Source organism: Nyctibius grandis, chromosome 4 (genome assembly GCF_013368605.1).
Source record: "Nyctibius grandis isolate bNycGra1 chromosome 4, bNycGra1.pri, whole genome shotgun sequence".
Lineage (NCBI taxonomy): Eukaryota > Metazoa > Chordata > Aves > Nyctibiiformes > Nyctibiidae > Nyctibius > Nyctibius grandis.
The window spans coordinates 42788200-42809841 of record NC_090661.1 but is presented as its reverse complement, the minus strand read 5'-3'; the positions used below and the strand labels follow the sequence as shown (position 1 = coordinate 42809841).

The following is a 21642-nucleotide window of genomic DNA, read 5'->3' as shown; positions in this document are numbered from 1 at the left end:
TTATTGCGATTTACTAAATTAGTGAGTTCTTTTCTGACACCATTATGATGTCAACATACACCATCTATTTGAGATGATGTTTTCGAGGTTTAAATAAGCAAAGGAATAGAACTGCACATGTTTAGAAATTAAGTGTTTAAATACTGAACTTTAAATATTTAAGAATATGTTCCTTCAGAAAATGTCATATTAGGAGAGATGCAAAAAGAACTAACTCACTAGCACTTTGGGAACCAACATCTCTGGAAGCTCTCTGAGCACTTGTCAGCATAGGGACAAGACTTCTATGATTAATTAACTAATGCTTCAAAACTAATGTGCATAAGTTAAAGTGCATTAAACCCCCATGTGGACACTCATTCAGGACTAAAGTGGCCTTAATTTGCTACAGCTTAATCCTTCTCAAAGGAGCTAGAGCAAGCTACGGCAACTTTGCTTCTGAGTAAGAACATTCATACGGGACTTTAATGCCCTTTAACTTATGCACAATAACTTCATCAATTTAGTAAGGTTTCCTAGGTGCTCACCATGCAGACAAGCTTTTAGATGCAAAGGAAATAGTATCAATGCCGACCAGTCTGTGTGGCATCTCTTCCACCACTCCTTGCCTTTGCTAATTGAGAATATTATTGCATTATGTTCTGCCAATGGACCAAAAACTGAAGCAGACTGGACTTACGGGGTCTACACAGAGAGGAACTGAAAGTAAGGACATACCGTTTCTGATTTTCCCTTGTTCTGACCTGCTACATGAACTTCTTAATAATGCTTCCATCTCTTTGCCTCTGATTCCTTAACTATAAAACAGAACCACGTCTTACTTCCTATTCACTTGTTTCTGGTACACATACTACTAAGACAGGTTTCCCACATCATAAATTTTCTCATAGCTTATACATGTGCCCTGAGTAAAGACTCGAAAAGATGAAATCCAGGCACAGGTGCAAGCCTGCAGTGCAGCTGTAATTTTCTACATATGTTTGTTCAGCACAATTTAAAACTTTGGTTTACAAATGTAACATTCAATGGCGAGATTAGTTCACAATCCCTACAAATCAAAGTCACAAATTAGAACCAGATACCATGCTACACTAAGCTATTTCAGTTACAGTTAAAAATCAATATATGTGGCCGTTTGACTTTCCTGACAAAACGTTGCTCATATAGCACACGTGAGCCTAATGGTGCAATTCATATGAGAGTTGTCAAAAGATGATTCATGTTTATTCATATAGTCAACGATTTTTAAAGTTATTTTTTCTATTCTTTTGGGGATAATATTATTAGTGCTCTTATAAGGAAGGAACTCTACTCATGTTGATATTACACAAAATTCCCCAAATAAACTGGACAGCGTGAAAATTTGCCTTATTTTATTTTGCGTTACACACTTTCAAGAGACTGCAATCCTTAAGGAACAGGAAAGGCACCATGCCACAGTACTACCACTCGATGGGCATAATACTCATTCCAGACTGCAGTGTCTTGTGCATATACAGCCTCTACCTCTACCACTCTTCTGGGAAAAGTTCCTGAGAACAGCTCAGCTTTGCCAGGGGAGCTCTGAACTCACCATCAGCTTGCACCAAAAGCAAAGGAAAGAAGTTTTAGGTCTGCTTAGCCTATTCACCCCTGCTGTCTTTTCATAAGTGTAACTTCTCCATATACATCTTCAGTATCATTCATAACTGCATCATTTGGTGGTGTCATGCTTGTTCCCTGTTGTTTTACCACCTCTGAAAAACAAGAATACCCATTCATGACAGGTAGTGCACAGCAGCTCTGATCTCAGTAAGCTTAGATCTGCCCTCTCCCTTGCTTAGATAGGATAGTCAGTAACCAGGAAAAGATAGCAACCTTATTTTTTGTCCCATTATTTTACTTTGTATTTCTTCAGTTCATTGTCTTTTTATCATTGCTTTTTCAATTTTTCACCGGATTCAGCCTGCTTCAGACACCCCCCTTCTCCACAACTTCTTTACTTCAGCCTACACAGTTCCAACAGGCAAATGTGAAAGGACTGTGACAAACAAATAAACATGACTTTGACTACTGATTTTTAGCTACCATGATACATACATGGCATGCCTACACCTCCTATTGTTGTTTTCCTCCATTTCTCCAAACTCCTGCTACCACCAATTTTTGTTACCGTTTATCGTGGTATGTTTCTACAGAAATCTCAATTCTGTCAGCCTTTGAGAACATGCTTAACTCTACTCATGTTAATAGTTCCTTTGTCTTTAGTAAGATCATCACACGGATAAATACATGTGTTAATACTTAAATGATGAGGACTTTAAAGTATTTTTGCCTTTGTCTGGACAGTGCTACACCTCCCCAACTAGTCATCTGTTTGTCTTCTATTAAGGCCTCCTTAAAAGGCAGACTTTGAAGACCAAACACCCCAAAGTTGTTAACGGCTAGTGACATTTGGCTTAGTCAAGAGATAGTAAAAATCCAAGAACAACTGACTGACTTATCCTATATTTTTTTTACGTACATACTACCATAGAACATACGGTCCAACAAAAGGTACGTTACACACTAAGGAGAATTTAAAGTAGCAACAAAAGGAGTAGTGGGGAAACTACATCTCCCTAAGTAAACAGTTGTTTACTAGCAAGTTAAGTGCAGGAGATCACTCCGAGTAAAATCAAGGAATATTTCTACATAGTTACTAAGGGGAAATAAACTTTGTTCTAATAAAGATGTTGGCCAGAAGGTCTCTCCTGCTGAAGAAGAAAATAGGAATTTTGAAGAGTAAAGGACTAAACCAGCCTAGAGCCTCTAGAAGATCTGAATGGGAAATGCAGAGCATGCACAAGGCTCTATCTCCCACCTTGACAGGAGGCAAGCGGCGACTGGGCTGAATGAGAGAGAGAATTTTTGATGTGACTTTAAAGATTAGGTGCATAATTTATTTTATTACTTCATTTATGCCTTCTCTAAACATCTTAACTGTTTCATCTCTCTCATTTTCATTTGGATTTCTAAACGTCATCTGCCTTTAGACACTCTTGCAGTGCCTCAGCTTCCAGGCTCACCTTCCACTGTGTGTAAGGGATTATGGAACTGGTCTTACTGTGAGAAACAGCAGCTATGTACAGGCCTGGCACCAAAGGACCAGGGGAGATGGAAGTATCCCTCTGTGACTGTTGATACAGTAAAAGCTCTCCGCCACACTGCAGATTATTGGGATAATGTTTGAATCTCAAGGGGCACAGAGAAGAGGATGTCACTTCTATTGTTTGTTTGTGTTTATTGTGGAAGTCATTTATCTTGACTTTCATTTATTACTAGTTTTACACTCAGTTTACAAATTCACAGAACAAGCCCATACAATGTGAAACAGAATAGCAAATTGATGGCGATCTTCAAATACGTTAAAGCTTGCCACACAGAATAAAGTAACGATTCTCTGTGTCTTCTGGGGATAGGACAAGAACAACTGTGTATAAACTGCTGTGAGGTAAATTTAGGCAAGACAGTAGGAAAGAGCTTTCAAGTTTGCAAAGCACTGGAATAAATTGTTTTGGATGTTACAGAATACCCAGCACTGGCTGTTTTTAAGAAAACAGTCAGACAGCAGAAACAGTTCAGATGTGATTTTTAACTTCTTGTGCATTGGGCAGGGCAGAGGACTAAATGACCTCCTGGAATGTCTTTTAGTACTTTGTGCTATGATTTTATGCAAATGTCATGTACCTATGAAGTAGAATTACAAAGACTTGCATGTGACTTATTAGAACCTATTCTCTCCCAGTTACAAGGCTAATGCATTAGACCACTGCACAGGCAGCCCCAGGAAAACATTCTAAAATACTCAGGTAGTTCTTTGCATGGAAATATGCACACACCACTTTACAGTTTTTCAAGAGGAGTCAGCATCTCAGCAAATCACATTGTTATGTTGTGTTATGATGCATGATGTTTTCATAACGATGTGACATGTCTAAATGACAAAAACCTGGCTTCCTACCAAAAATGTAAAGCAGTTTACTTTTTTTTTCACATGGGAAAAAAAGACATTATCAGTTCATATAGCAAATTTCCCTGCAAGAAAATGGCAGCAGACCAATTTGATACAAAGTATTCCCCAAGTCTGTAATTATGAGAAACAACAAAGTTCAAAGGATTTTAGAAACAGAAGGTGTTTTCATAGAACTGTGCATCACTCCATACAAAGAAACTATGAAAATATATAAAGAACAACAGAACTGCAAATTGAACATCATCCTGGAAGTTCTGGAAACACCCAGAACATTTCCAAAACCCAGAATACTTTTTTTTGTAGTAAGTTCAGTTGGCACTAATAGTGTTAGTAACTGAGTTTTCCTCACTGCAAAAAAAAACTTTCAGATAGTCATGCAATAGATAACTACTGTTTAACCTTATTGTTTTTTTTGATGCCTTAATATAAAAGAAGCAAAAAATCTTTTGGATAGCACGTTCTCCTTTGTTCTAAATAACTCACCCTAGATTCTTTTCTCCTTTTTACTTTAATAAGACTGCCAGCTCTCTTTTAATGCCACAGTTTTTCAGAAACACAATATAGCTTTTGGCTCTCAAATTGTACCTTGAAAAGTTGCTATGACAGCATGAAGGATTCTGTGCGGCTTTCAATCCTCTGTATGCTATGCTGTTCCTGTCTTACCAAAGTCTCTCAGCACCTGCCCAGACATGCACTTGGCAATGTGATTAACTCCTATCATATATCAGCCATTCTTCTGCTCATCATTCCCCTGCGTGAATGAAACATAGTGTTTAGCGTTTTGTTCTGGTAGCATGTTTATTTTGCTGCTGTTATTTTAAAGCATGTCCTCAGGTTAGAAAGGCAAGGACAAAAAATTCTGTTGCGAGAAGACTAGAAAGTGGCATGACATGCAATATTCCTCTAGTCCCCTGAGAGTTCATTTTACAGTCTCATACCTCTTCTCTAGCCCTCCAGCATTTTATACTTACTCAGCAACCTATTCCCAAAATGCCCTAGAGAAAAAGACAACATAGAAAGATGGAGCAGGAGGACTACTGATGTATTAGCTCAGTACTTCCACCTCGTACCTCACATTTCAGGGCTCCTGGGAGCCCCAGCCATACCCTGACTCTAGGTCTTGTAATAGCTGGAAGAACTACAGTAGTACTGTCCCTACTTACTTTCAGCATGAGATTCTCTATACAACAAATACTGAACTTGTTGTTAGTATGGAACTATAAACTCAATTCAGAATAAATTCAGTGCTGCTGCCACCATGCATCAGGTTTATCAGACAGAGCATTTTAGGCATCAAAGGATTTTTGCTTTAACTTAGCAAGTGTTTTGAGATCACATGCAACTGTATTTATGAAAAGGCGTTCTTTTTGACTCAGAAGATATACCATCTGCATTTGCTATGGGTCAAGCTGGGATTTGTTCCTAAATCAGTCACCCAACCCTAATTCAAATAGAATACCTCTGAATAGTTTTATACTAATAACTGCTCTGTAGAGACTCTTGAAATTGTAATATATTAAAGACCCATCAGCCTATCAGAAGAACATGTAATTTTATGTTCATTACTTCTTGGTTCCTGACTATAGAATTTGGATGGTTGCACCTCAATTAAAAGTTGAATCAAAGTTAATATAATTTAAATAAAAACTTCAATAAAAAGTTAAAGTTCTGTTCTTAATAGCATTAATACCCTCTAATGACCGTTATGGTCATTACCACTAGATAACTGACCTTCTTGAACCTCTCTTCACATAGAAACCTTTCTCTCAACACAGTCAATTATTTAGCAGTAATGAGTGCTCTGTAAGAGACTACTGTTTTAACCAAGTACCTTGACACACTGCTTTTTCCCTGTTATCTCTATTCTTCAACAAATGGTACATTTTTTTCTATTATAGCCTTTTCAGTTCTGAGGATAGAAGGCTGTGTTTCCAATGCAGAAGTTCACCATGTAATTGGCAAAGCTTCAGATATAATTAAAATCTTGAAAATTAGGGTGCTATGAAACACTGTTTGTGAGCAGCAACTCTGGCCCCGTAAGACAGAGCAGTTCTGAAGGCAGGTTTGATATACCTAGGGAAAATGAGGAACAAACAAAGAAAATATTGTTGGGGATGAAAAGACACAATTCTCTAACAGCATGTGGACAAAAGGAGGAAAAAAGGAAAATGAATTTTAAAAATACAGAAAGATTCAAGAGCATAAAGGAAATGAAAGGAAAAAGTGAAAGAAAGAACAAATAAAGAAGAGCAGGGAAGGCAGGGGAGACAAATTAAATTTCGGTGGATAGAATTCATTTCAATAAAGAAAGAAATCTTTTTGGCAGAGTCCTGGAAGCATTAAATATTAACGGATCTTTGTTACTGTATAAGTGTGAGAATTACTGGTTCAGTGAGTTCAACGTGAGGTTGGAAGACAAAACTCCTCAATTCTAATTCCAGCTGGCCTAATGACTCTCCCTGTAACTGTGGGGAAGGCTCTTCACCCCTCTGCCTCAGTTTCTTTCTCTGTAAAATGTAAAAAATACCTTTTTTCAAAAGGCATTCTGAAGTTTACATATACTGTGCTTCAAAAACATAAAGCATTAGTAGCTACTAATGCCATTAACTATGTCTTCTTCCTCACATCTTTCTTAAAGATGTTAGGCAAGTTATTTTGATTTAAAGTTTTCAATATAAGATTCATGAAGCACCTTCCAATTCAAACGCTCAGGTTGAAGTATTTCAAGCATTTTGCACAAACTCAGTTAGAAATAACTTTTTTTTTCTAAAAGAAATCTCGCCTAATCAATTTAAGAAAGCAAGCATATTCTAATCAGTTTATTTTGAATGTTCTGATCACTATTGCTCCCTCTTGCTCCTTTACACACAAAAGGAGCTGTAGTCAGATTGTGGAACAAAACTTCTAGTTTTTCTCTAGTAGAAATACCCATGTGCTCTACTTAAGATAATAAAAGTCAGATATTTAAAAACTGCATGGCACTGTTATACATTACTTGCTCTATGAGAGGGTATTTCTGCACAAAATACACGAAAAAAAGGTCTATGTAGTGCCTTAATTCACTATATGGAAAAGAATGTTCTAAATGAGTCCTTTGCTCATTTAAAAGCAGTAAATATCTTTTAATGTCTTGGATGAATTCTCATCTGCTCTCTTTCCTCAGAAAAAGGCCTTGAAAACTGAAAGGAGGAGAATAATACATTTTCCTATTGCCAACACTGCTGCTATTTAGAAGACAACATAGGAGACATTTCTTCGAATGATTTTTCTAAACTAATATCATGCTATCTCCTAAACCCCCAGCTATTTCCATAGTATATCTGTTACACTGATTGAGGTTTCCTCTGTAATGGAGCTACTTTACTGAGTAAGGGGACAACAGAGAACAACAAAGAGAGGGCCTTCAAAGCAAACTGCTCATGACATAGCTCCTGTCTCAAAGGGGTTAAGCTAGATTTTTTCCTAATGAGAAGACTGTAGGAAAGTGTAATATTCTATTCAGTTCTGGAAAACACTACAGGGATAGAACCCTGTCAAGTAAACAGTTTACTACACTGGAAGAAAATGGAGCAAGAAGGATTTTTTTATTATTTGTATAAAATATATTGTTCTTCCAGGCTGTAGTGAAATAGTTTCTATTTAATTGCAGAGAAATCCTAAGAAGGTTACAGCAGTGAAACATTAAAATTCTAAGGGCAACTAATAACATTAAAACTTTATAGCCCCAGATAGAATAATTTAGACAAAAACAACATGAACATATGTTTTGTGTAATAATAACAAACATTTATAGCTGTCAAGAGAGAAAAACACAGGTTTATGCACACCTTAATGGCGTGCATGGGTGAGCATGAGTATATTTAAAACATAATATATTACAAAATTGACAGCAGGCATGACTCTTCTGGGTACTATGTTAAATCAATGAATAAATTACCAAAAGTGTGCTGTGGCTGTTTGGATGTGTAATTGAGCTTAACGTATGTAGTGTTATTTCAAAAGAAACTGTTCAAGGAGCTTCTAGACCAATCCACTATGCATCTTTACTAAGCTGTTTACAAATAACAATAAATGAAACTGTCTCACAGTAGGAAGGAAATTTAGTTATATGCATTACATAAATGGGAGAAAAGTTAATTTTAATATGTTTTTCAAGAATTAAAACCAAACTTCTTATCATATTGCTAGGATTCACTGAATTGGAAATCAACATTTTTCATATTCAGTTTTAGATTTATTTTAATTAGCTGATACTCTACAAACAAAAGTCTTTGTAGCAATACATGTCAGGAATAAGTCCACTGAGATAAATATGGATGCTGTATACTTTAGCTATATAAGTTTCCTCTTGCTGCACCCAGCTTGTAAAATAGAAACTGATTCTATTTTCTTGAATTCCTTTTTATATTTTGCTGTTCTAGTAGTACTTCATTATTATACAATGCTCTAAACTCTTGCACCTCAAATCTAAGATAGGAAGGGCAGCCTGTACAACTTAATACTTGTACTTGACACCCTTGCAGTCTCCAGGAAAATTTGCCAAACCAACAGCAAGGACAAAAAAGACAAATTGACCTCAGTCACCTCCTTCTCGCCAACTTCCTCTGAACCAAAACAATGGTCCTTGAATGTAAGCAATCATAAACACACCATTCTAGACTTCCGTTGCATATCATAACTTTAAGTCATAGTATTTCAGAACACATGGTGCTGAACTCTTAAGCAGATCTGAACTTTTTGCTTTGCAACTTTCTCTCTCCTTTCTTACCATTTTTCTCCATTTCATAAGGGATGATGTGACCTGTCAGCATCAACCACACTTGTGATATTCTTAGGGCTCATAAAGTCAAGGATTAAGGCATTCTGTGCTAAATGCCTGGCTCCTTTCTATAACACAATTGTAAAGAAGAAAACGAGGATGAAGAAATGAAGTGTACATGCCCAGATGAGCTATTCTTTCTCTCTGGCCTGATGATGGTTCATAAAGCATGCTATGGGGCGATTATAAAAGAATACGGCATACCACCTGTCTCCTGGTCAGAAATCCCACTTCACATTAAAACCCATCTTAGGTTAACTGTCACTAATGTTTACAGCTGCCCACGGGATGTGGCAGTACACTACCAAGTACACTACTATCACACTTATTTTTCTGCAGTTACTTCCAGGTGTTTAAGGAACAAGTCTAAATTTCTAAATGTGATGCAGTCCCCACTATATCTTCCACATTAGTTACACTACCCTGGGTAGGTGTAATTATCAATAAATTAGGAGCATTTGAGAGATTATAGGAAAGGCTTAATTAAAAATCTTGGCAAAATACTAAAAAAAAAGATACAACAAAAATATTATCCACAAGTTACTAGAGCTGACATACAAACTTGCATATGCTTTTACCATAAGCATCTTGCAGTCTTGTAATATGTAAGTCTATATTTCACCAAGTTCTTTATTGAAAAGGTTGGGAGATTTTTTCATAATATAGATATATATAAAGAAGTCAGGTCACACAATGCTCAGCATCGTATTCTGTTGCCTTCTAGTAGATTAGTTTAAAAAACTAGCAAAATCTGTAACATCACTCTGAATCTAAAGTTTAAGTGTAGTCAAGTGTACTATGCCACAAGACATTTAAGAACAAGTCAGATTTAAAATGCAGGATGTTCAAGTAGATTTTTCCTTCAAACATTGTTTTACCTGATTTCCCTTTTGTGGCCACCCCACAAGAACAGCTGTTTTATGTATACAGCTGAGACTAGAATTGAAAGATTCTCCAGCTTAAATCATTGCTAGAAGATGTTCTGAAAGACTAAAATAGGAACTGAAATGAAAACAAAAAGGAAATGCCACCCAATCATGCTGAATATAAAAGTAATTAAAATACTTTAAAAAGAATAAAAACATTCAGAAGATAAAATTTACCTTTATCTAGTAGTATCTTTGTTCACATCAATGTTCCTTTTGTTCTCTATTACACATTTAATCACTCTTAGACATCAACCATAACGGGAAAAACTCAAATACTGAACTGATAATTAAACACAGTAATATTTATAAGATGTTAGTTTATTCTGTAGATACGAACACTTGATTTAATGCACAAATACAATGAAAGTAAAATTTCTTTTTAAAGATCAGAGGAGTGCCATGCCAGTCACTCTTCAGTTGAATAAAGCAGTAATTTTTGTTTTCAGAGCAGTAATATGATTTTAATAAAATGACAAAGACAGAATGCTATTAACAGAAGCAACAATCTTTAGTAATGACGATTGGCAATAGCATCCATATTAAGCTGCCATTTTTAAAGTACAGGATTTTTAGGAGACTTTATCAAAAGGGCAAAACTAGCTTTTAAAACATGATTTGTTTAAGCAAAATAGGCTAGTGGAGAAAGTAGATGAAAACCTTGTAAGCCCAACATCTAACTCTTATGCCACATTATCTGAACAATCCAAAATATTTATCATTGTTTGTTTGATCTGACCAGAACCAATCTGGTCTGCAAATCAGCTATGTCTACAAAGTGCCAGCTTTAAGTCCTACTGCACTTCCACCTGGGTCTGACCAGGCTGTGAACCCTGTGAGAAGACTCTCCCCACACATTCTTGTGTTTTGTTTCACTTGTGATCCTGGTGAAATCCTGAACTATTTTGAAGAGCAACAGATGGCATGGAGGGCGAGGGAGCAGGAATAAGAAATGAATCACAACAGAATCACAGAATCACAGAATGTTAAGGATTGGAAGGGACCTCGAAAGATCATCTAGTCCAATCCCCCTGCCGGAGCAGGATTACCTAGATCATGTCACACAGGAAAGCGTCCAGGCAGCTTTTGAATGTCTCCAGAGAAGGAGACTCCACAACCTCTCTGGGCAGCCTGTTCCAGTGTTCAGTTACTCTCACTGTAAAGAAGTTTTTCCTCATATTTATGTGGAACCTCCTGTGTTCCAGCCTGCACCCGTTGCCCCTTGTCCTGTCAATGGATGTCACTGAGAAGAGCAAGTTAAGAGAAAGTTAACAGAAAAGATCTGAATTTCAAATAATTTGCTTCGTTAGTGATCACTGTCTATAAAGTCAATCACAAACTTGTCCCTCTAAGACATTTTCAGTCAGCCAAGATTCCTTCTGTTCACTTATTTACAAAATTATTTTAGTGTGTTCCATCAACTTCTGAATTCAAACTCAAAAAAATAAATAAAGGAAAAAGCTCTGTCTGTCCTGTGGCTGTAAAAACTTGGCCTTGAATGGGCACACAGAATTCTGAGCCCACACAGAAAAGGAGAAAAGTAATAGCTCTGACAGGCTATCCTAGAAATTTCTGCTTTAGACTGAGAGACATCCAGTTTTCAGTAAAATGAATTTGTGTATCTGTGTTGCATGTTACTAAAAATTTATTAAATGTGGATTTCTCTGGAAATCTGAGAAGCATGTGAAACAATAGGCAGCTGTGAATAAGAGAACCCTTCCACTTTTCACTGCTGAAAATACGTTCTAGTAAAAATTACAGAACAAAAGTGCATCAGTTCTGTTGTATAGAGAAAGCAGAATGAACAGATACTGGCAAAATAGAAAATCAAGGCCTTTGAGTGGTTAATACTCAGTTTAAGTCACTTGAGATAAACGTGTTCATATGAACACATGCACAAATACATTTGTGCGCTTATATTTTTAAATACAGGCCAAACCCAACTGGGAGTTTTGCCTAAATAGGACTTGTCAGAGTTGGTCCAGTTATGCATGTGAAGTTACAATAGCCTAACATACTTTCAGAGTTTCAGATAATAGTGTTCAAAGATTCAAATGGCATTATGATAAAATTTGCCCCTTGGGCATATGTCAATTTAAATATATGTTCTCATCAAGTTCTCAGTCTGCACTTGTTCTCAGTGGAGTGATTTAGATATAAAACATCTTTCGATCTGAACTTGATCTATGTTTTAATAGAAAGTAGCCTTCCTTATTCTTAAAGTCAAAAATCATAATTTCTTTGCTAACTGTTTAAGCATAACTGTTTCTATTAACAGTGAGGGCTGTTAAAGAGCCTACAGTTGCCACAAGTAATCAATATACAGTATCTAGAATCACCAAGGTGTAAAAATTATAGAAGCATACTATAAATACCACAGATACCTTGGAGTCCTTGTTCACATCTTCAATTAGAATATGACTTTTGATATTTTTACAGTAAATATTAGAATATGTTGCTTTAAAAACGTACCTATGTTTTATAACAGAATTGAATATTGTGCTTAGTAGTAGATGCAATTTAGCTGCAAAAATATGACTTTTAAAGTGTGGCTTTCTACATTTTATTCTTGGTAGTTAGCTTAATAAACCAGAGGTAAGGTTACTTTCGGATTCAACGGAAAAAAATGAGGAGCTCTCCTACTGTTTTAGAAATTTGGCTTCTAAAAGATGATTAAAATTATTTTAGATACCATGAAAACAATACTGTCATAGAGAATCTGCAGCAAGTATGCAAGGAGGTTAATGGCTATATGAGAAAACAATCTCTGTGAGCTAAAGTGGGACCTATGTTTTCTTAACTAAGACTTCGGGGACACAATTTCATGAAAAACTAGCAAAATATTTAGTTAACTTGTGATATAGAAAAGTTTTAACAGGTCTCATGTAACATGAAAGAAGAGGGTTAGGATGGAGCTTATATTGATTTGTCTTCTCTCATTGCAGTCCAAACACTGGCTGCTTAGCTTCACTCCTTTCTCCGTGAAGAGAGGCTCTGAATTAAACACAGAATTCTTCCTCCTGCCCACTAAAAGGCACACCATTAACAACTAAGGAGAAACAGCTTCCAGTAAATAGCAGTGAATCTATCACGTGGAAGCTGACTGTACATCCAACAGACCTAAATCTTTTTTTTTTTTTGGGGCACCTCTGATGTTTTTGCTTTCAATCATCCAGAAAAAAAATCTGCAACTATTTAAACAAAAGAAACATTTTCAAAATACAGCTCTCCTAGATACGTAACATTTAAATTCTTCTATCAACTGAAAAATACTTCCATAAAAAAAAAGCATCTGCTTTTATGAGAAAATTTCACTTCAAAGTATGATAAAGAGAGGCACTTTCTTGGCAAGGCACAGGTTTTGTCAATTAAAAAAAAACTGTACGAGAAATGTACTAAAAGGTACCAAAATTCTATGTTTTCTTTCTTTCTATAGTAAAATCCTCATGTAAAATTTTCCAACTAGTTCTTGGAGTCTGCTACAGTACTTTCAACAAAGCTTTTCTGCCGAGTTGTCATGATCACATCTTTGATACCCTTCACTAGATCCCATTTATCTGTATTTGTTGTTTCTACAATAAAGACTCACTATGTCAGTCCCATTCAATTTTCCATATGCAGACTGTCCTTTTACCGATGCCAGCTTCTGCTGCTACACTTATTCTAAAACACCTTTCTGTTTCCTTTTATTCCTTCACTCTAAAATGGCATGTAAAATTATGGTTTTACCTCTCAAATCCTTCCTGAAGATACTTTTTGCTACAATGATGGCTAGGTCTGCGCACATTCTAGGTAATGTGTTGATGTCTGTAAGATTAAAAATATATAACTTACAAAGCAAGGTATTAAAAGCTAGAAAACTGAGCAGCTTTAAGTGCCTAGCTGCACTAAAAGACAGAAATATTCCTTCTTGCTTCTTTCTTAGGTTCTTTTCATTGTTACACCAACATAGCTTGTTTTGATTAGCTTGGAAATTCATAGAATCATAGAATGGTCTGGGTTGGAAGGGACCTTAAAGATAATCTAAATTCTTAATGGATGTTTCCAATCCTATATTTGGATAACAGCTAATATAAAAAGAACTCAGTTGTGTTTCACATGCTCCAGTAAAAACACTAAAAGATAGGCTTATTCCTTGCAAAACCAAAATTTTTTCTATTGATTTACAGAAGGATTTTTTAAATACCATTACCCTTTCTATCCATTTGACCAAGTCATCCATGGTTCAAGCCCCCACCATAGATACTGTAATGTCACATACTAAAATACCTAAAGCCAAGCAAAATAGTAACTGTAGATGCATTCTCTTCTAGTAGGGCAGAAATAATGGCATTGTTTGTACTTAAGAGTAAGATCACAGTATCTTTAGACTTCCAAAGTTCTAACAGATTCAGAATTGAAATGTCACATGAATGATTTTGAACTGTTCAGCTATTAGGCACAATAATTCTCTATTTATGTACAGACAGCATTTTAAATATTCAACAATTTAAGACTATGTTCAATGGCAACATAGCAGAACTTTCTGTTCTAATTACAGGAAATCACTTTCCCTATTACCATCTTTTGAAGTAGTGAATGGTGAGCTACTGACTTGCTGTAATACTTTTCAGCACAGAAATACTTTGTAAGGTACTTTATTTACCAGTGAAATGTAGTAACTATTTAACGGTGCTCAAGACTATCCAGTCGTTCTGAACAGAAGAGACTAATACATTCAGCTGAAACTGCAAAGAATTAAAGTGGCAGATGGTAATTACTGATACTGGAAGTAAGCCTGGATAAAGGTGGTTGGAACTTCAGTTTAATGTCTGATCTATAAGGTGTTGCATTCACAGCATAAAACACTCTCGTGTCTAGATGGGAATGTGGCTCATTATGAACACATTAGAGAAAAAAATTACTTCTGCTAAAGCACAAATACCAACTTTCCTTGTACATTTCTCTTCCAAGAAAAGACTCGATTAAGCTACGAGATAACCATAGACCAGGATGGCATGTGTGTTACCAGATGAAATTCCCTTTCCATATGTCTGTACAATGTCAGACACGGAAATCTGATTTCCATTTCATTATCTTTCAAATTGTTACTGACAAAGTGATGGCTATTTCCTTGACATTTTATTCCACAATACTAAGAATATGAGCCACAAGGTTGAATGTATGCATCTGATCCTGAGTTTGTGCGTGTGGAAGACAGAGAAAGAGAGACTGTGAGTTAAATAAATAAATTCAGTTTGAGGTGTGAAAGTTTTAAAAGTCCCCTGTGACTTAAGAAACTCCAGTAACCCAAGTAAAATGATCCCTCTAGCATATGCTATTCCTGCCCTTTCACTAGAAGCAACTAACTCGAGGAGAAGAGAATGAAGGCCAGTTACACGTGCCATTTGACAGCTTCAAAGCACTGACCACTCCAATACTATATGCAACACTCCAACCTACAGCGCACTAGAAACCCAGTTTTCAAAGCGGTTATGTAAGTAAAAACACTAGATTCTGAACTCATGCTCTCTGTTACCTGTTGGCAATATTTAAGAAGACTATCCCAATAACAGTCTTTCCCTGTTTTTAAATAATGGAAGACATCAGAAAAAAATACTGGTGTGTTGGCTTTAATATTACAGTATATGCATCGTACTGATGTCTGCAGATTAAAAATCTACAGCTAATAAAAGACACCGAGAAAAAGCAAAATACCTACTCACAAATTTGATATTTCTCTGCACTGATCACAAAGATGACAAAACACTTTATTTGTACATTCCTTTGTATCAAAGTATTAATCTAAATGTTGTAGTCATAGCAGCATGACTGGATGGCCAGGACAAGTTACAAGTCTGAAGTAATAAAGAAAGGACTGTTACCATTCTCTAACCTTTGCTCTGTTTTGTTGTCCATTCCACAAATTCATCCTCATATTAAAACACTAAGCAGGATGTAATTGTTCTGGACTGCAGTGCTCACTCGCTAGGTCTGAGACCAGTGTCACTATAAAACTGTCTGTCAAGGAGCATTCCCAGAATCCCAAACTGTGGTAGATATTAAACAGATTCACCAAGTTTTCATTTTTTTCATGAAAATCACTCTTCTGTGTACTGAAGACTGTTTGTTTAGAATGGCTGTAAAAACTGTAAAATTATGTGCAACTAAGTGGGAGATGATCCTGAAAGTGTGGGATGCTCAATTACATATCAAGAGGAAATCCCACTGGTTTTCTTTTTTCCTTTATACAAAGGCTTGTTTAACCACTTCAAACTCTGTTATCCTGAGCCATCTACTATTTCTGCAATTTTAGGTTTACTTTATTAAACGTGCTTTTACCTCTTCTTCTAATATTCTTCAAATTCTTACTGCTTCTATCATTAACCCCCTGACAGAGAAGTCCATTACAGAGTTAAGAAAATCTTCCCAAGAGTGCTTTTTACCTGAGACAACTAGGTCAGATTTCAATGTTCTAAGCATTAGGCCCAATGCCTTAACCAGTTTCATGCTTATTTCTCTGAAGCTGGAATGGAGAAGTAGAAAGGTTTTTCAGTAATATAACAATGATTCTGGAAAGGAACATGTCCATAAGTACAGACTACATATATATTTCTAGAGTATACCATTATTCTTTTAACCTACCAGCCTTTAGGTTCTGATGTTACGCTCAGAACTGTTGCACAAAAACCCAAAACTTAATCCAATCACTTACTTGCACAACAAAAATAATACAGATTCAAAAATTATAGTCATGAACTAACTGTCTAAATGCCTTCTGGGAGTATAAAGTACAATTGACCCTAAAAATACTATTCCATACAATTTTGAATGAAGGAGAATGTCTACTATGGGCAAATGCTATTAAGATCTGTATACTTTTCAAGGACAGTAGTTACACAATTAACTTACAAGCTCTTCAGAAAGCAATGAACTTTTCCATCAAACTAGGAGTTTTATGGATCAGGGTAATATTCAGGCAGTAACACTCTCACGGCCACTAGATAAGAAAGTACATCACATTATTTTTCTATACCATTCTTAATTGTTTATTGAAGCAATACTGTTCCAGTAGTCCTTTCCTGATGGAGAGGGGATGGCCCAATTATAAAGACATCAGTTACAAAACAAGTGGTCTCAGACATCTCCAGAAGGAGGAAAAACACAAGATACACAGACATATGCAAACATTCCTCCTATTTTTCAGATATTTTAGAGTATTACTTAGTATTCCCATCAGGCGAAAACCCCTACTGTTAGCTAAGTGTCTTAAGATTCTGAAAGAAAGTCAGATATATTGTACGTCATGTTTACTACTTCTAATGTTAGATCAGTACTTGTTGAAATGTATCATGGCAATCTGAGACTTATTTTTAAAGGTACTTCTCAATGGGGTAAGAAGGCAAAACTAGCCATCATTTGTTTATTTATAAAATTGACAATAATAGTTTTAGTAAATACTTAACGAAGAGATGTCATTGTTTTTCTAAGATTGTATAGAGAACGCAATACATTAGAAGAGCTTAGGTATCAGAAATATTTAAAATCCCTCAAGTATTCCTATAGCAATCACTATAAACCACTATGACACTTACACATGATAAAAGGAAAAATTTCATAAGCAAAATCTGAATTCTTGAATACAAATGTTGACAATGTATTTCTAAAGTGCAGAATGTCCCTCTCTCCCTTCCACTCACTCTCCATTGTTTGCACAAAAGATGCCATAGCGCTATGAAAACACGCTTAAAAAGTCCTAAGGGAAAAGTTTTCTAGGGTCTTTGAAATTCCTCCTTTTCCTATTTCTTTACAGATTTCTAACACCAACCCTCTTCCTGTAGTTTCTCAACAAGGCAAAAAGAAAAACACCCTCTAGTTATAATCTTTAGATTTCCTATTATACTTCTCAGGTTCCTTTTGGCTTTTGAAATAGATGCAAACTGAAATCCACAGTTATATTACCAGCTGTATTTTAATTTTAGTTAATCTTCCAGCATGAAGAAGTAGATGGTATTTGACTGCGCTATTGCCCATACTTACAAGAATCACATAGGGACGAGATTTAATGAATGAAATAACCTGAAAATACTTTTTGTTTGGTGGATTTTTTGTCTATTTGTGTTTTATTTAACTGTAGGCACAAAAAAAAACAAAACAAAAAAGCATTTCTTCAGGTTCCTGTATCTGTGATAAAAAGCACAGGGCAAGGAGCTACCACCTATCTATATGAAAAATTTACTGCAACACAAATTATACCTCCATTTCTCCCTTTTCAAGCAAATATTTGAATATGATTATTCTAAGCTAGGGATTCCATAATTTTCATAGAAAAATCAAGCTAGATTTTAGAACACTTTTTATGTGATAATTTTGATTAAGCAGTTAGACTTTTGGCCATTGGTGAGTCAAGCTGTTCAGAGGTATAGGGTCATATTATTGGGGGGCTAGAAACTTAATTTTGACCTAGTCTGTTTACTTTAGCAGACCTAACTATGAAACCAAGCATTGCAGCACTGCCTACTTCCTAAAGTAAGAGCTATGTGACACAGGAGCATTTTCCACCATGCAAGTGATGAAGGATATCAGTTCAAATTGTGTCTCCTGCATATAGGTCTTTTGCTGTATTTTTGTTTCATTGTTATCCTTGGCTCTTCCTCCACCATCTCTAAGATCATTCTTGCTATGTAGAATTATGGTAAGAAAACACCAGAACATTTTATGTAATCCTAGCCAGGAGTCACTACAAATTGCTCTCGAGGACGCACTGAGTATCAATGCAAAGTATTGTCTGACATCAGAATCTGAAAATCTACTAAGCACAACCATCTCTGTTATTTCTAGAAACATGTATGTTGAATTTTTCTATAAATTTCAGCCTACTGCATGCTAAGATGTTAAGAGTTAGTGGATTGCTCTGCTGCACATTCTTTGCTTAGACGGCATTGGAAAAAGCAACACTTTCCAATGCACCCTCCCCCAACCACTTTTTCTTACTACTGATGGTAATGAAAGGTTATGGGCCCTATGCCTGAAGTTTGTACTGTGTGTAGTATCCCTACACTGCTTGCACCATTTTGAATAAGCATGTTTTTTATTTAAAATGCTCTTACAAATATTAAGTTTGGCAACTGGTAAGTACTATAGCCCTCTTTAATAATTAATATCCACAAAATGATGATAGGTGTCGATAGCTTATTCTTAAAGTACTTGTTGAATTCAACATATGCACTATTATGGAGGACTTAGAGCAAAAAGATTTGTGAAAAAGCATATGACCTTCTTCCCACTACAATGGCCATCCCCTAATTAAGCAATGCATCTGATAGTCATTAACAGGAATGAGATAATGAATCACTTTCTCGCTTCTTTGTTAATTTGCTGTAACCAAGCGGCTAATGGATGTCAGAGCTGAGTGATTGCACTGATTATAGTGATTTATAGTTGCAACAAAACAATTTAAAACCATTCTGATTATTCATGTTAAAGATGCTTTATGTTTTGTTTACTAAATGTTTTATGTTCCCCCTCATGTCTCTCTACACACAATGAGACAGGTCTTCCTGGAAAACTTGAAAGTTCTAACATTTTTTATTGTTTCAGAGTAAGGCATTTCATTTTGTTTATAAAAATGTTTACCCGGTAGAAATTAAAGCCTTAGGGTGGAAAGAAAAGTTCAGTGGTGCCTAGTTCAAAAGAAGACGGAAATAAGAGGAAATAAGGCAAACTTCAAGCCACTTACCTTAGGGCTCCCAGTCCCTTCCTCATTCTCTGCAGACACATCAGTAGCCAGTATCTCTGCTTTGATGATATCCAGAGCCCTAAGAATCCAGCTGTGCTGCCGTTTGATTTGCCTCTGTAGTTCCTTCCATTGACTTGCAATCATCTGCAGCATGTCCTTCAGTCCTTCTCCAAAATGAAGGAGAAAAAAAGTAAAAATTTTAAACTCACCTGCATCTTTAAATATCTTTTAGTCAAGGAATTAGCAGGATATTTAAAAGAATAAATACAACAAGAATTTTAATGTATTTTCTCAGCAATAAATCCAAGCATTACTACTGTTCATACTGCAGAACAATGCTATAGGGTCAAAACATTTCTTTTAGCCATCATGTTAAATTTTGATTATGTTTCAGCTGACAATTTCAATAAGAGGAATACCCCACATAAACTGTGATTTCTATGCAGTAGGGAAAGCTATGGTAATCTCACCCTTTAATATCTAGTCTTTATCTCAAAACATTTCATAATCTTCCAAATCTATTTTTCTTTTTTTTCCTCCAACTCCTGTAAATATTTTCTGTAGTTTACACATTACCATTTTCTAAGTATATGATGACATGCACTACCCTTCTCTGCTATGGCTTCTACACCTTTTTGGAACTATACATAGAAGTCACTGATTTCCTATAGCTTTCACATTACACAGATCTGTCTGATGCTGTGAAACAATAGAGGCACAATGTATAACATGATCAGAAAACAGCAGACAAAAGGATAACTTCAACCGGGATGAAAAAGCATGTTAAGTAGGCCAAAATTAAGATGGCATTCCGTAGCAGTATATGCTGATTAAAACTCTATTATCATACAAGTCACACAAACATCTAAAATATGGGGGGTGGTAGAAATAGAGAAAGGGAAACCTGTGTCTCTCTCCCCCTCCTCTTGATTTAAGACCTCTGCAGAAAAAGACAAGCCTAACCAACGGAAAAAGGTATTTTTAATTTTAATCTATTCCTCATAAATATATTAAAATTGATGTAAGAATTAGTTTAAGCGGCAAAATAAAGCTTTACCAATGCAATTACCCATGCAGAGTATGTAAAAAAATATATATTTGAAATCTTAATTCATTATCTTAATGTTATTTCCATAGCAGCTACATCAAAGAATGTGTCAGTGTGAAGTTTTCAGTGATGTGATTTCAATTGAAACTCAGCTGAGCAGCAGGACCAAAATAAAATGAACAGACTATTTGCAGGCAGTATTTCATTTTATAAGTATCACTGCATTGTATGCAGTATATGAAACATTTATAAATCTTGAAGGTCAATCTGATAATGTAAATATTAATAATACATAAGGAAGTGTATATATGCAGTAATTTACAGCAATGCTTCTTCATTCTTTAATAGTCTGGAGACATAAAGACTTGCAATATTTCAGAAGGATTTACCTGATTTGTGAGATACAATAAGCTCAAGAAGTTGACGTCCTTCTTCTACCACTGCTTCTTTTAAAGCACAGTGGCTATCTACATTTAACTTAAAACTCTGCAAAAAAGAAAAGAAAAAAAGAGAGGGAGAAACAAACTCAGTATCAGACATTGGAGAGGCAGTTATCATAAAACACATGTACAAAATTACTTGCTGCTTTTTATCAAGAACCACATCCCCATTTACCCAATAGCCAAACTAATTTGCGACACTAAAAGCTATTGATATTTTGGATCTGGGCTCAAAATGTTTCCGTTAGATCAGCAAAGTGCATCTGTGTTGAAACAGCTGACAAATCTAGAAATTCATTAGGTTTTGTGAAAAGTCACAACCCGTAGGCTATATCTGGAGTAACAGTGTTCTATAAAATACACTAAATTTATGCCACCACATATGAGCTGTTTTTTCAGATTTCTTTGAAATGTTGGTGATAGCACTATTTATGAAACAATAAAAAAATTACAGCATTGAATATATTGGCCTTATGTGCACTTATACAAATCTATTAATATTGTGTTTCTGAGTTAACTCTCATATCCATTTTCAAAGAACAAATCAGACTGCTTTAGATCTCTGCATTCTTAATTTGCAAAGCAAGTATTTTTTCATCCTTTTTTGCACTAATATTTTTACTAGTTTGCAAAGGATCTCTGCTTTAACACTGATTAAAGTATTTTGTTTCTTTTTTAAATTTATTTTTTATTTTTA

The 21642-nt window shown here is 35.6% G+C and overlaps 1 protein-coding gene across 1 annotated transcript in view; it reads right to left on the bottom strand.

Annotated features, from left to right (window-relative positions):
* AKAP6 (A-kinase anchoring protein 6) overlaps nt 1-21642 on the bottom strand; it is a 255963-nt gene that overhangs the window by 133142 nt on the left and 101179 nt on the right. Inside the window, exons 6-7 of the mRNA XM_068397672.1 lie at nt 20895-20991; nt 19458-19621 (exon numbers count right to left, since the gene is read on the bottom strand). Of these exons, the coding sequence (XP_068253773.1) occupies nt 19458-19621; nt 20895-20991 (261 nt within the window). The remainder of the gene's footprint in view (nt 1-19457; nt 19622-20894; nt 20992-21642) is intronic.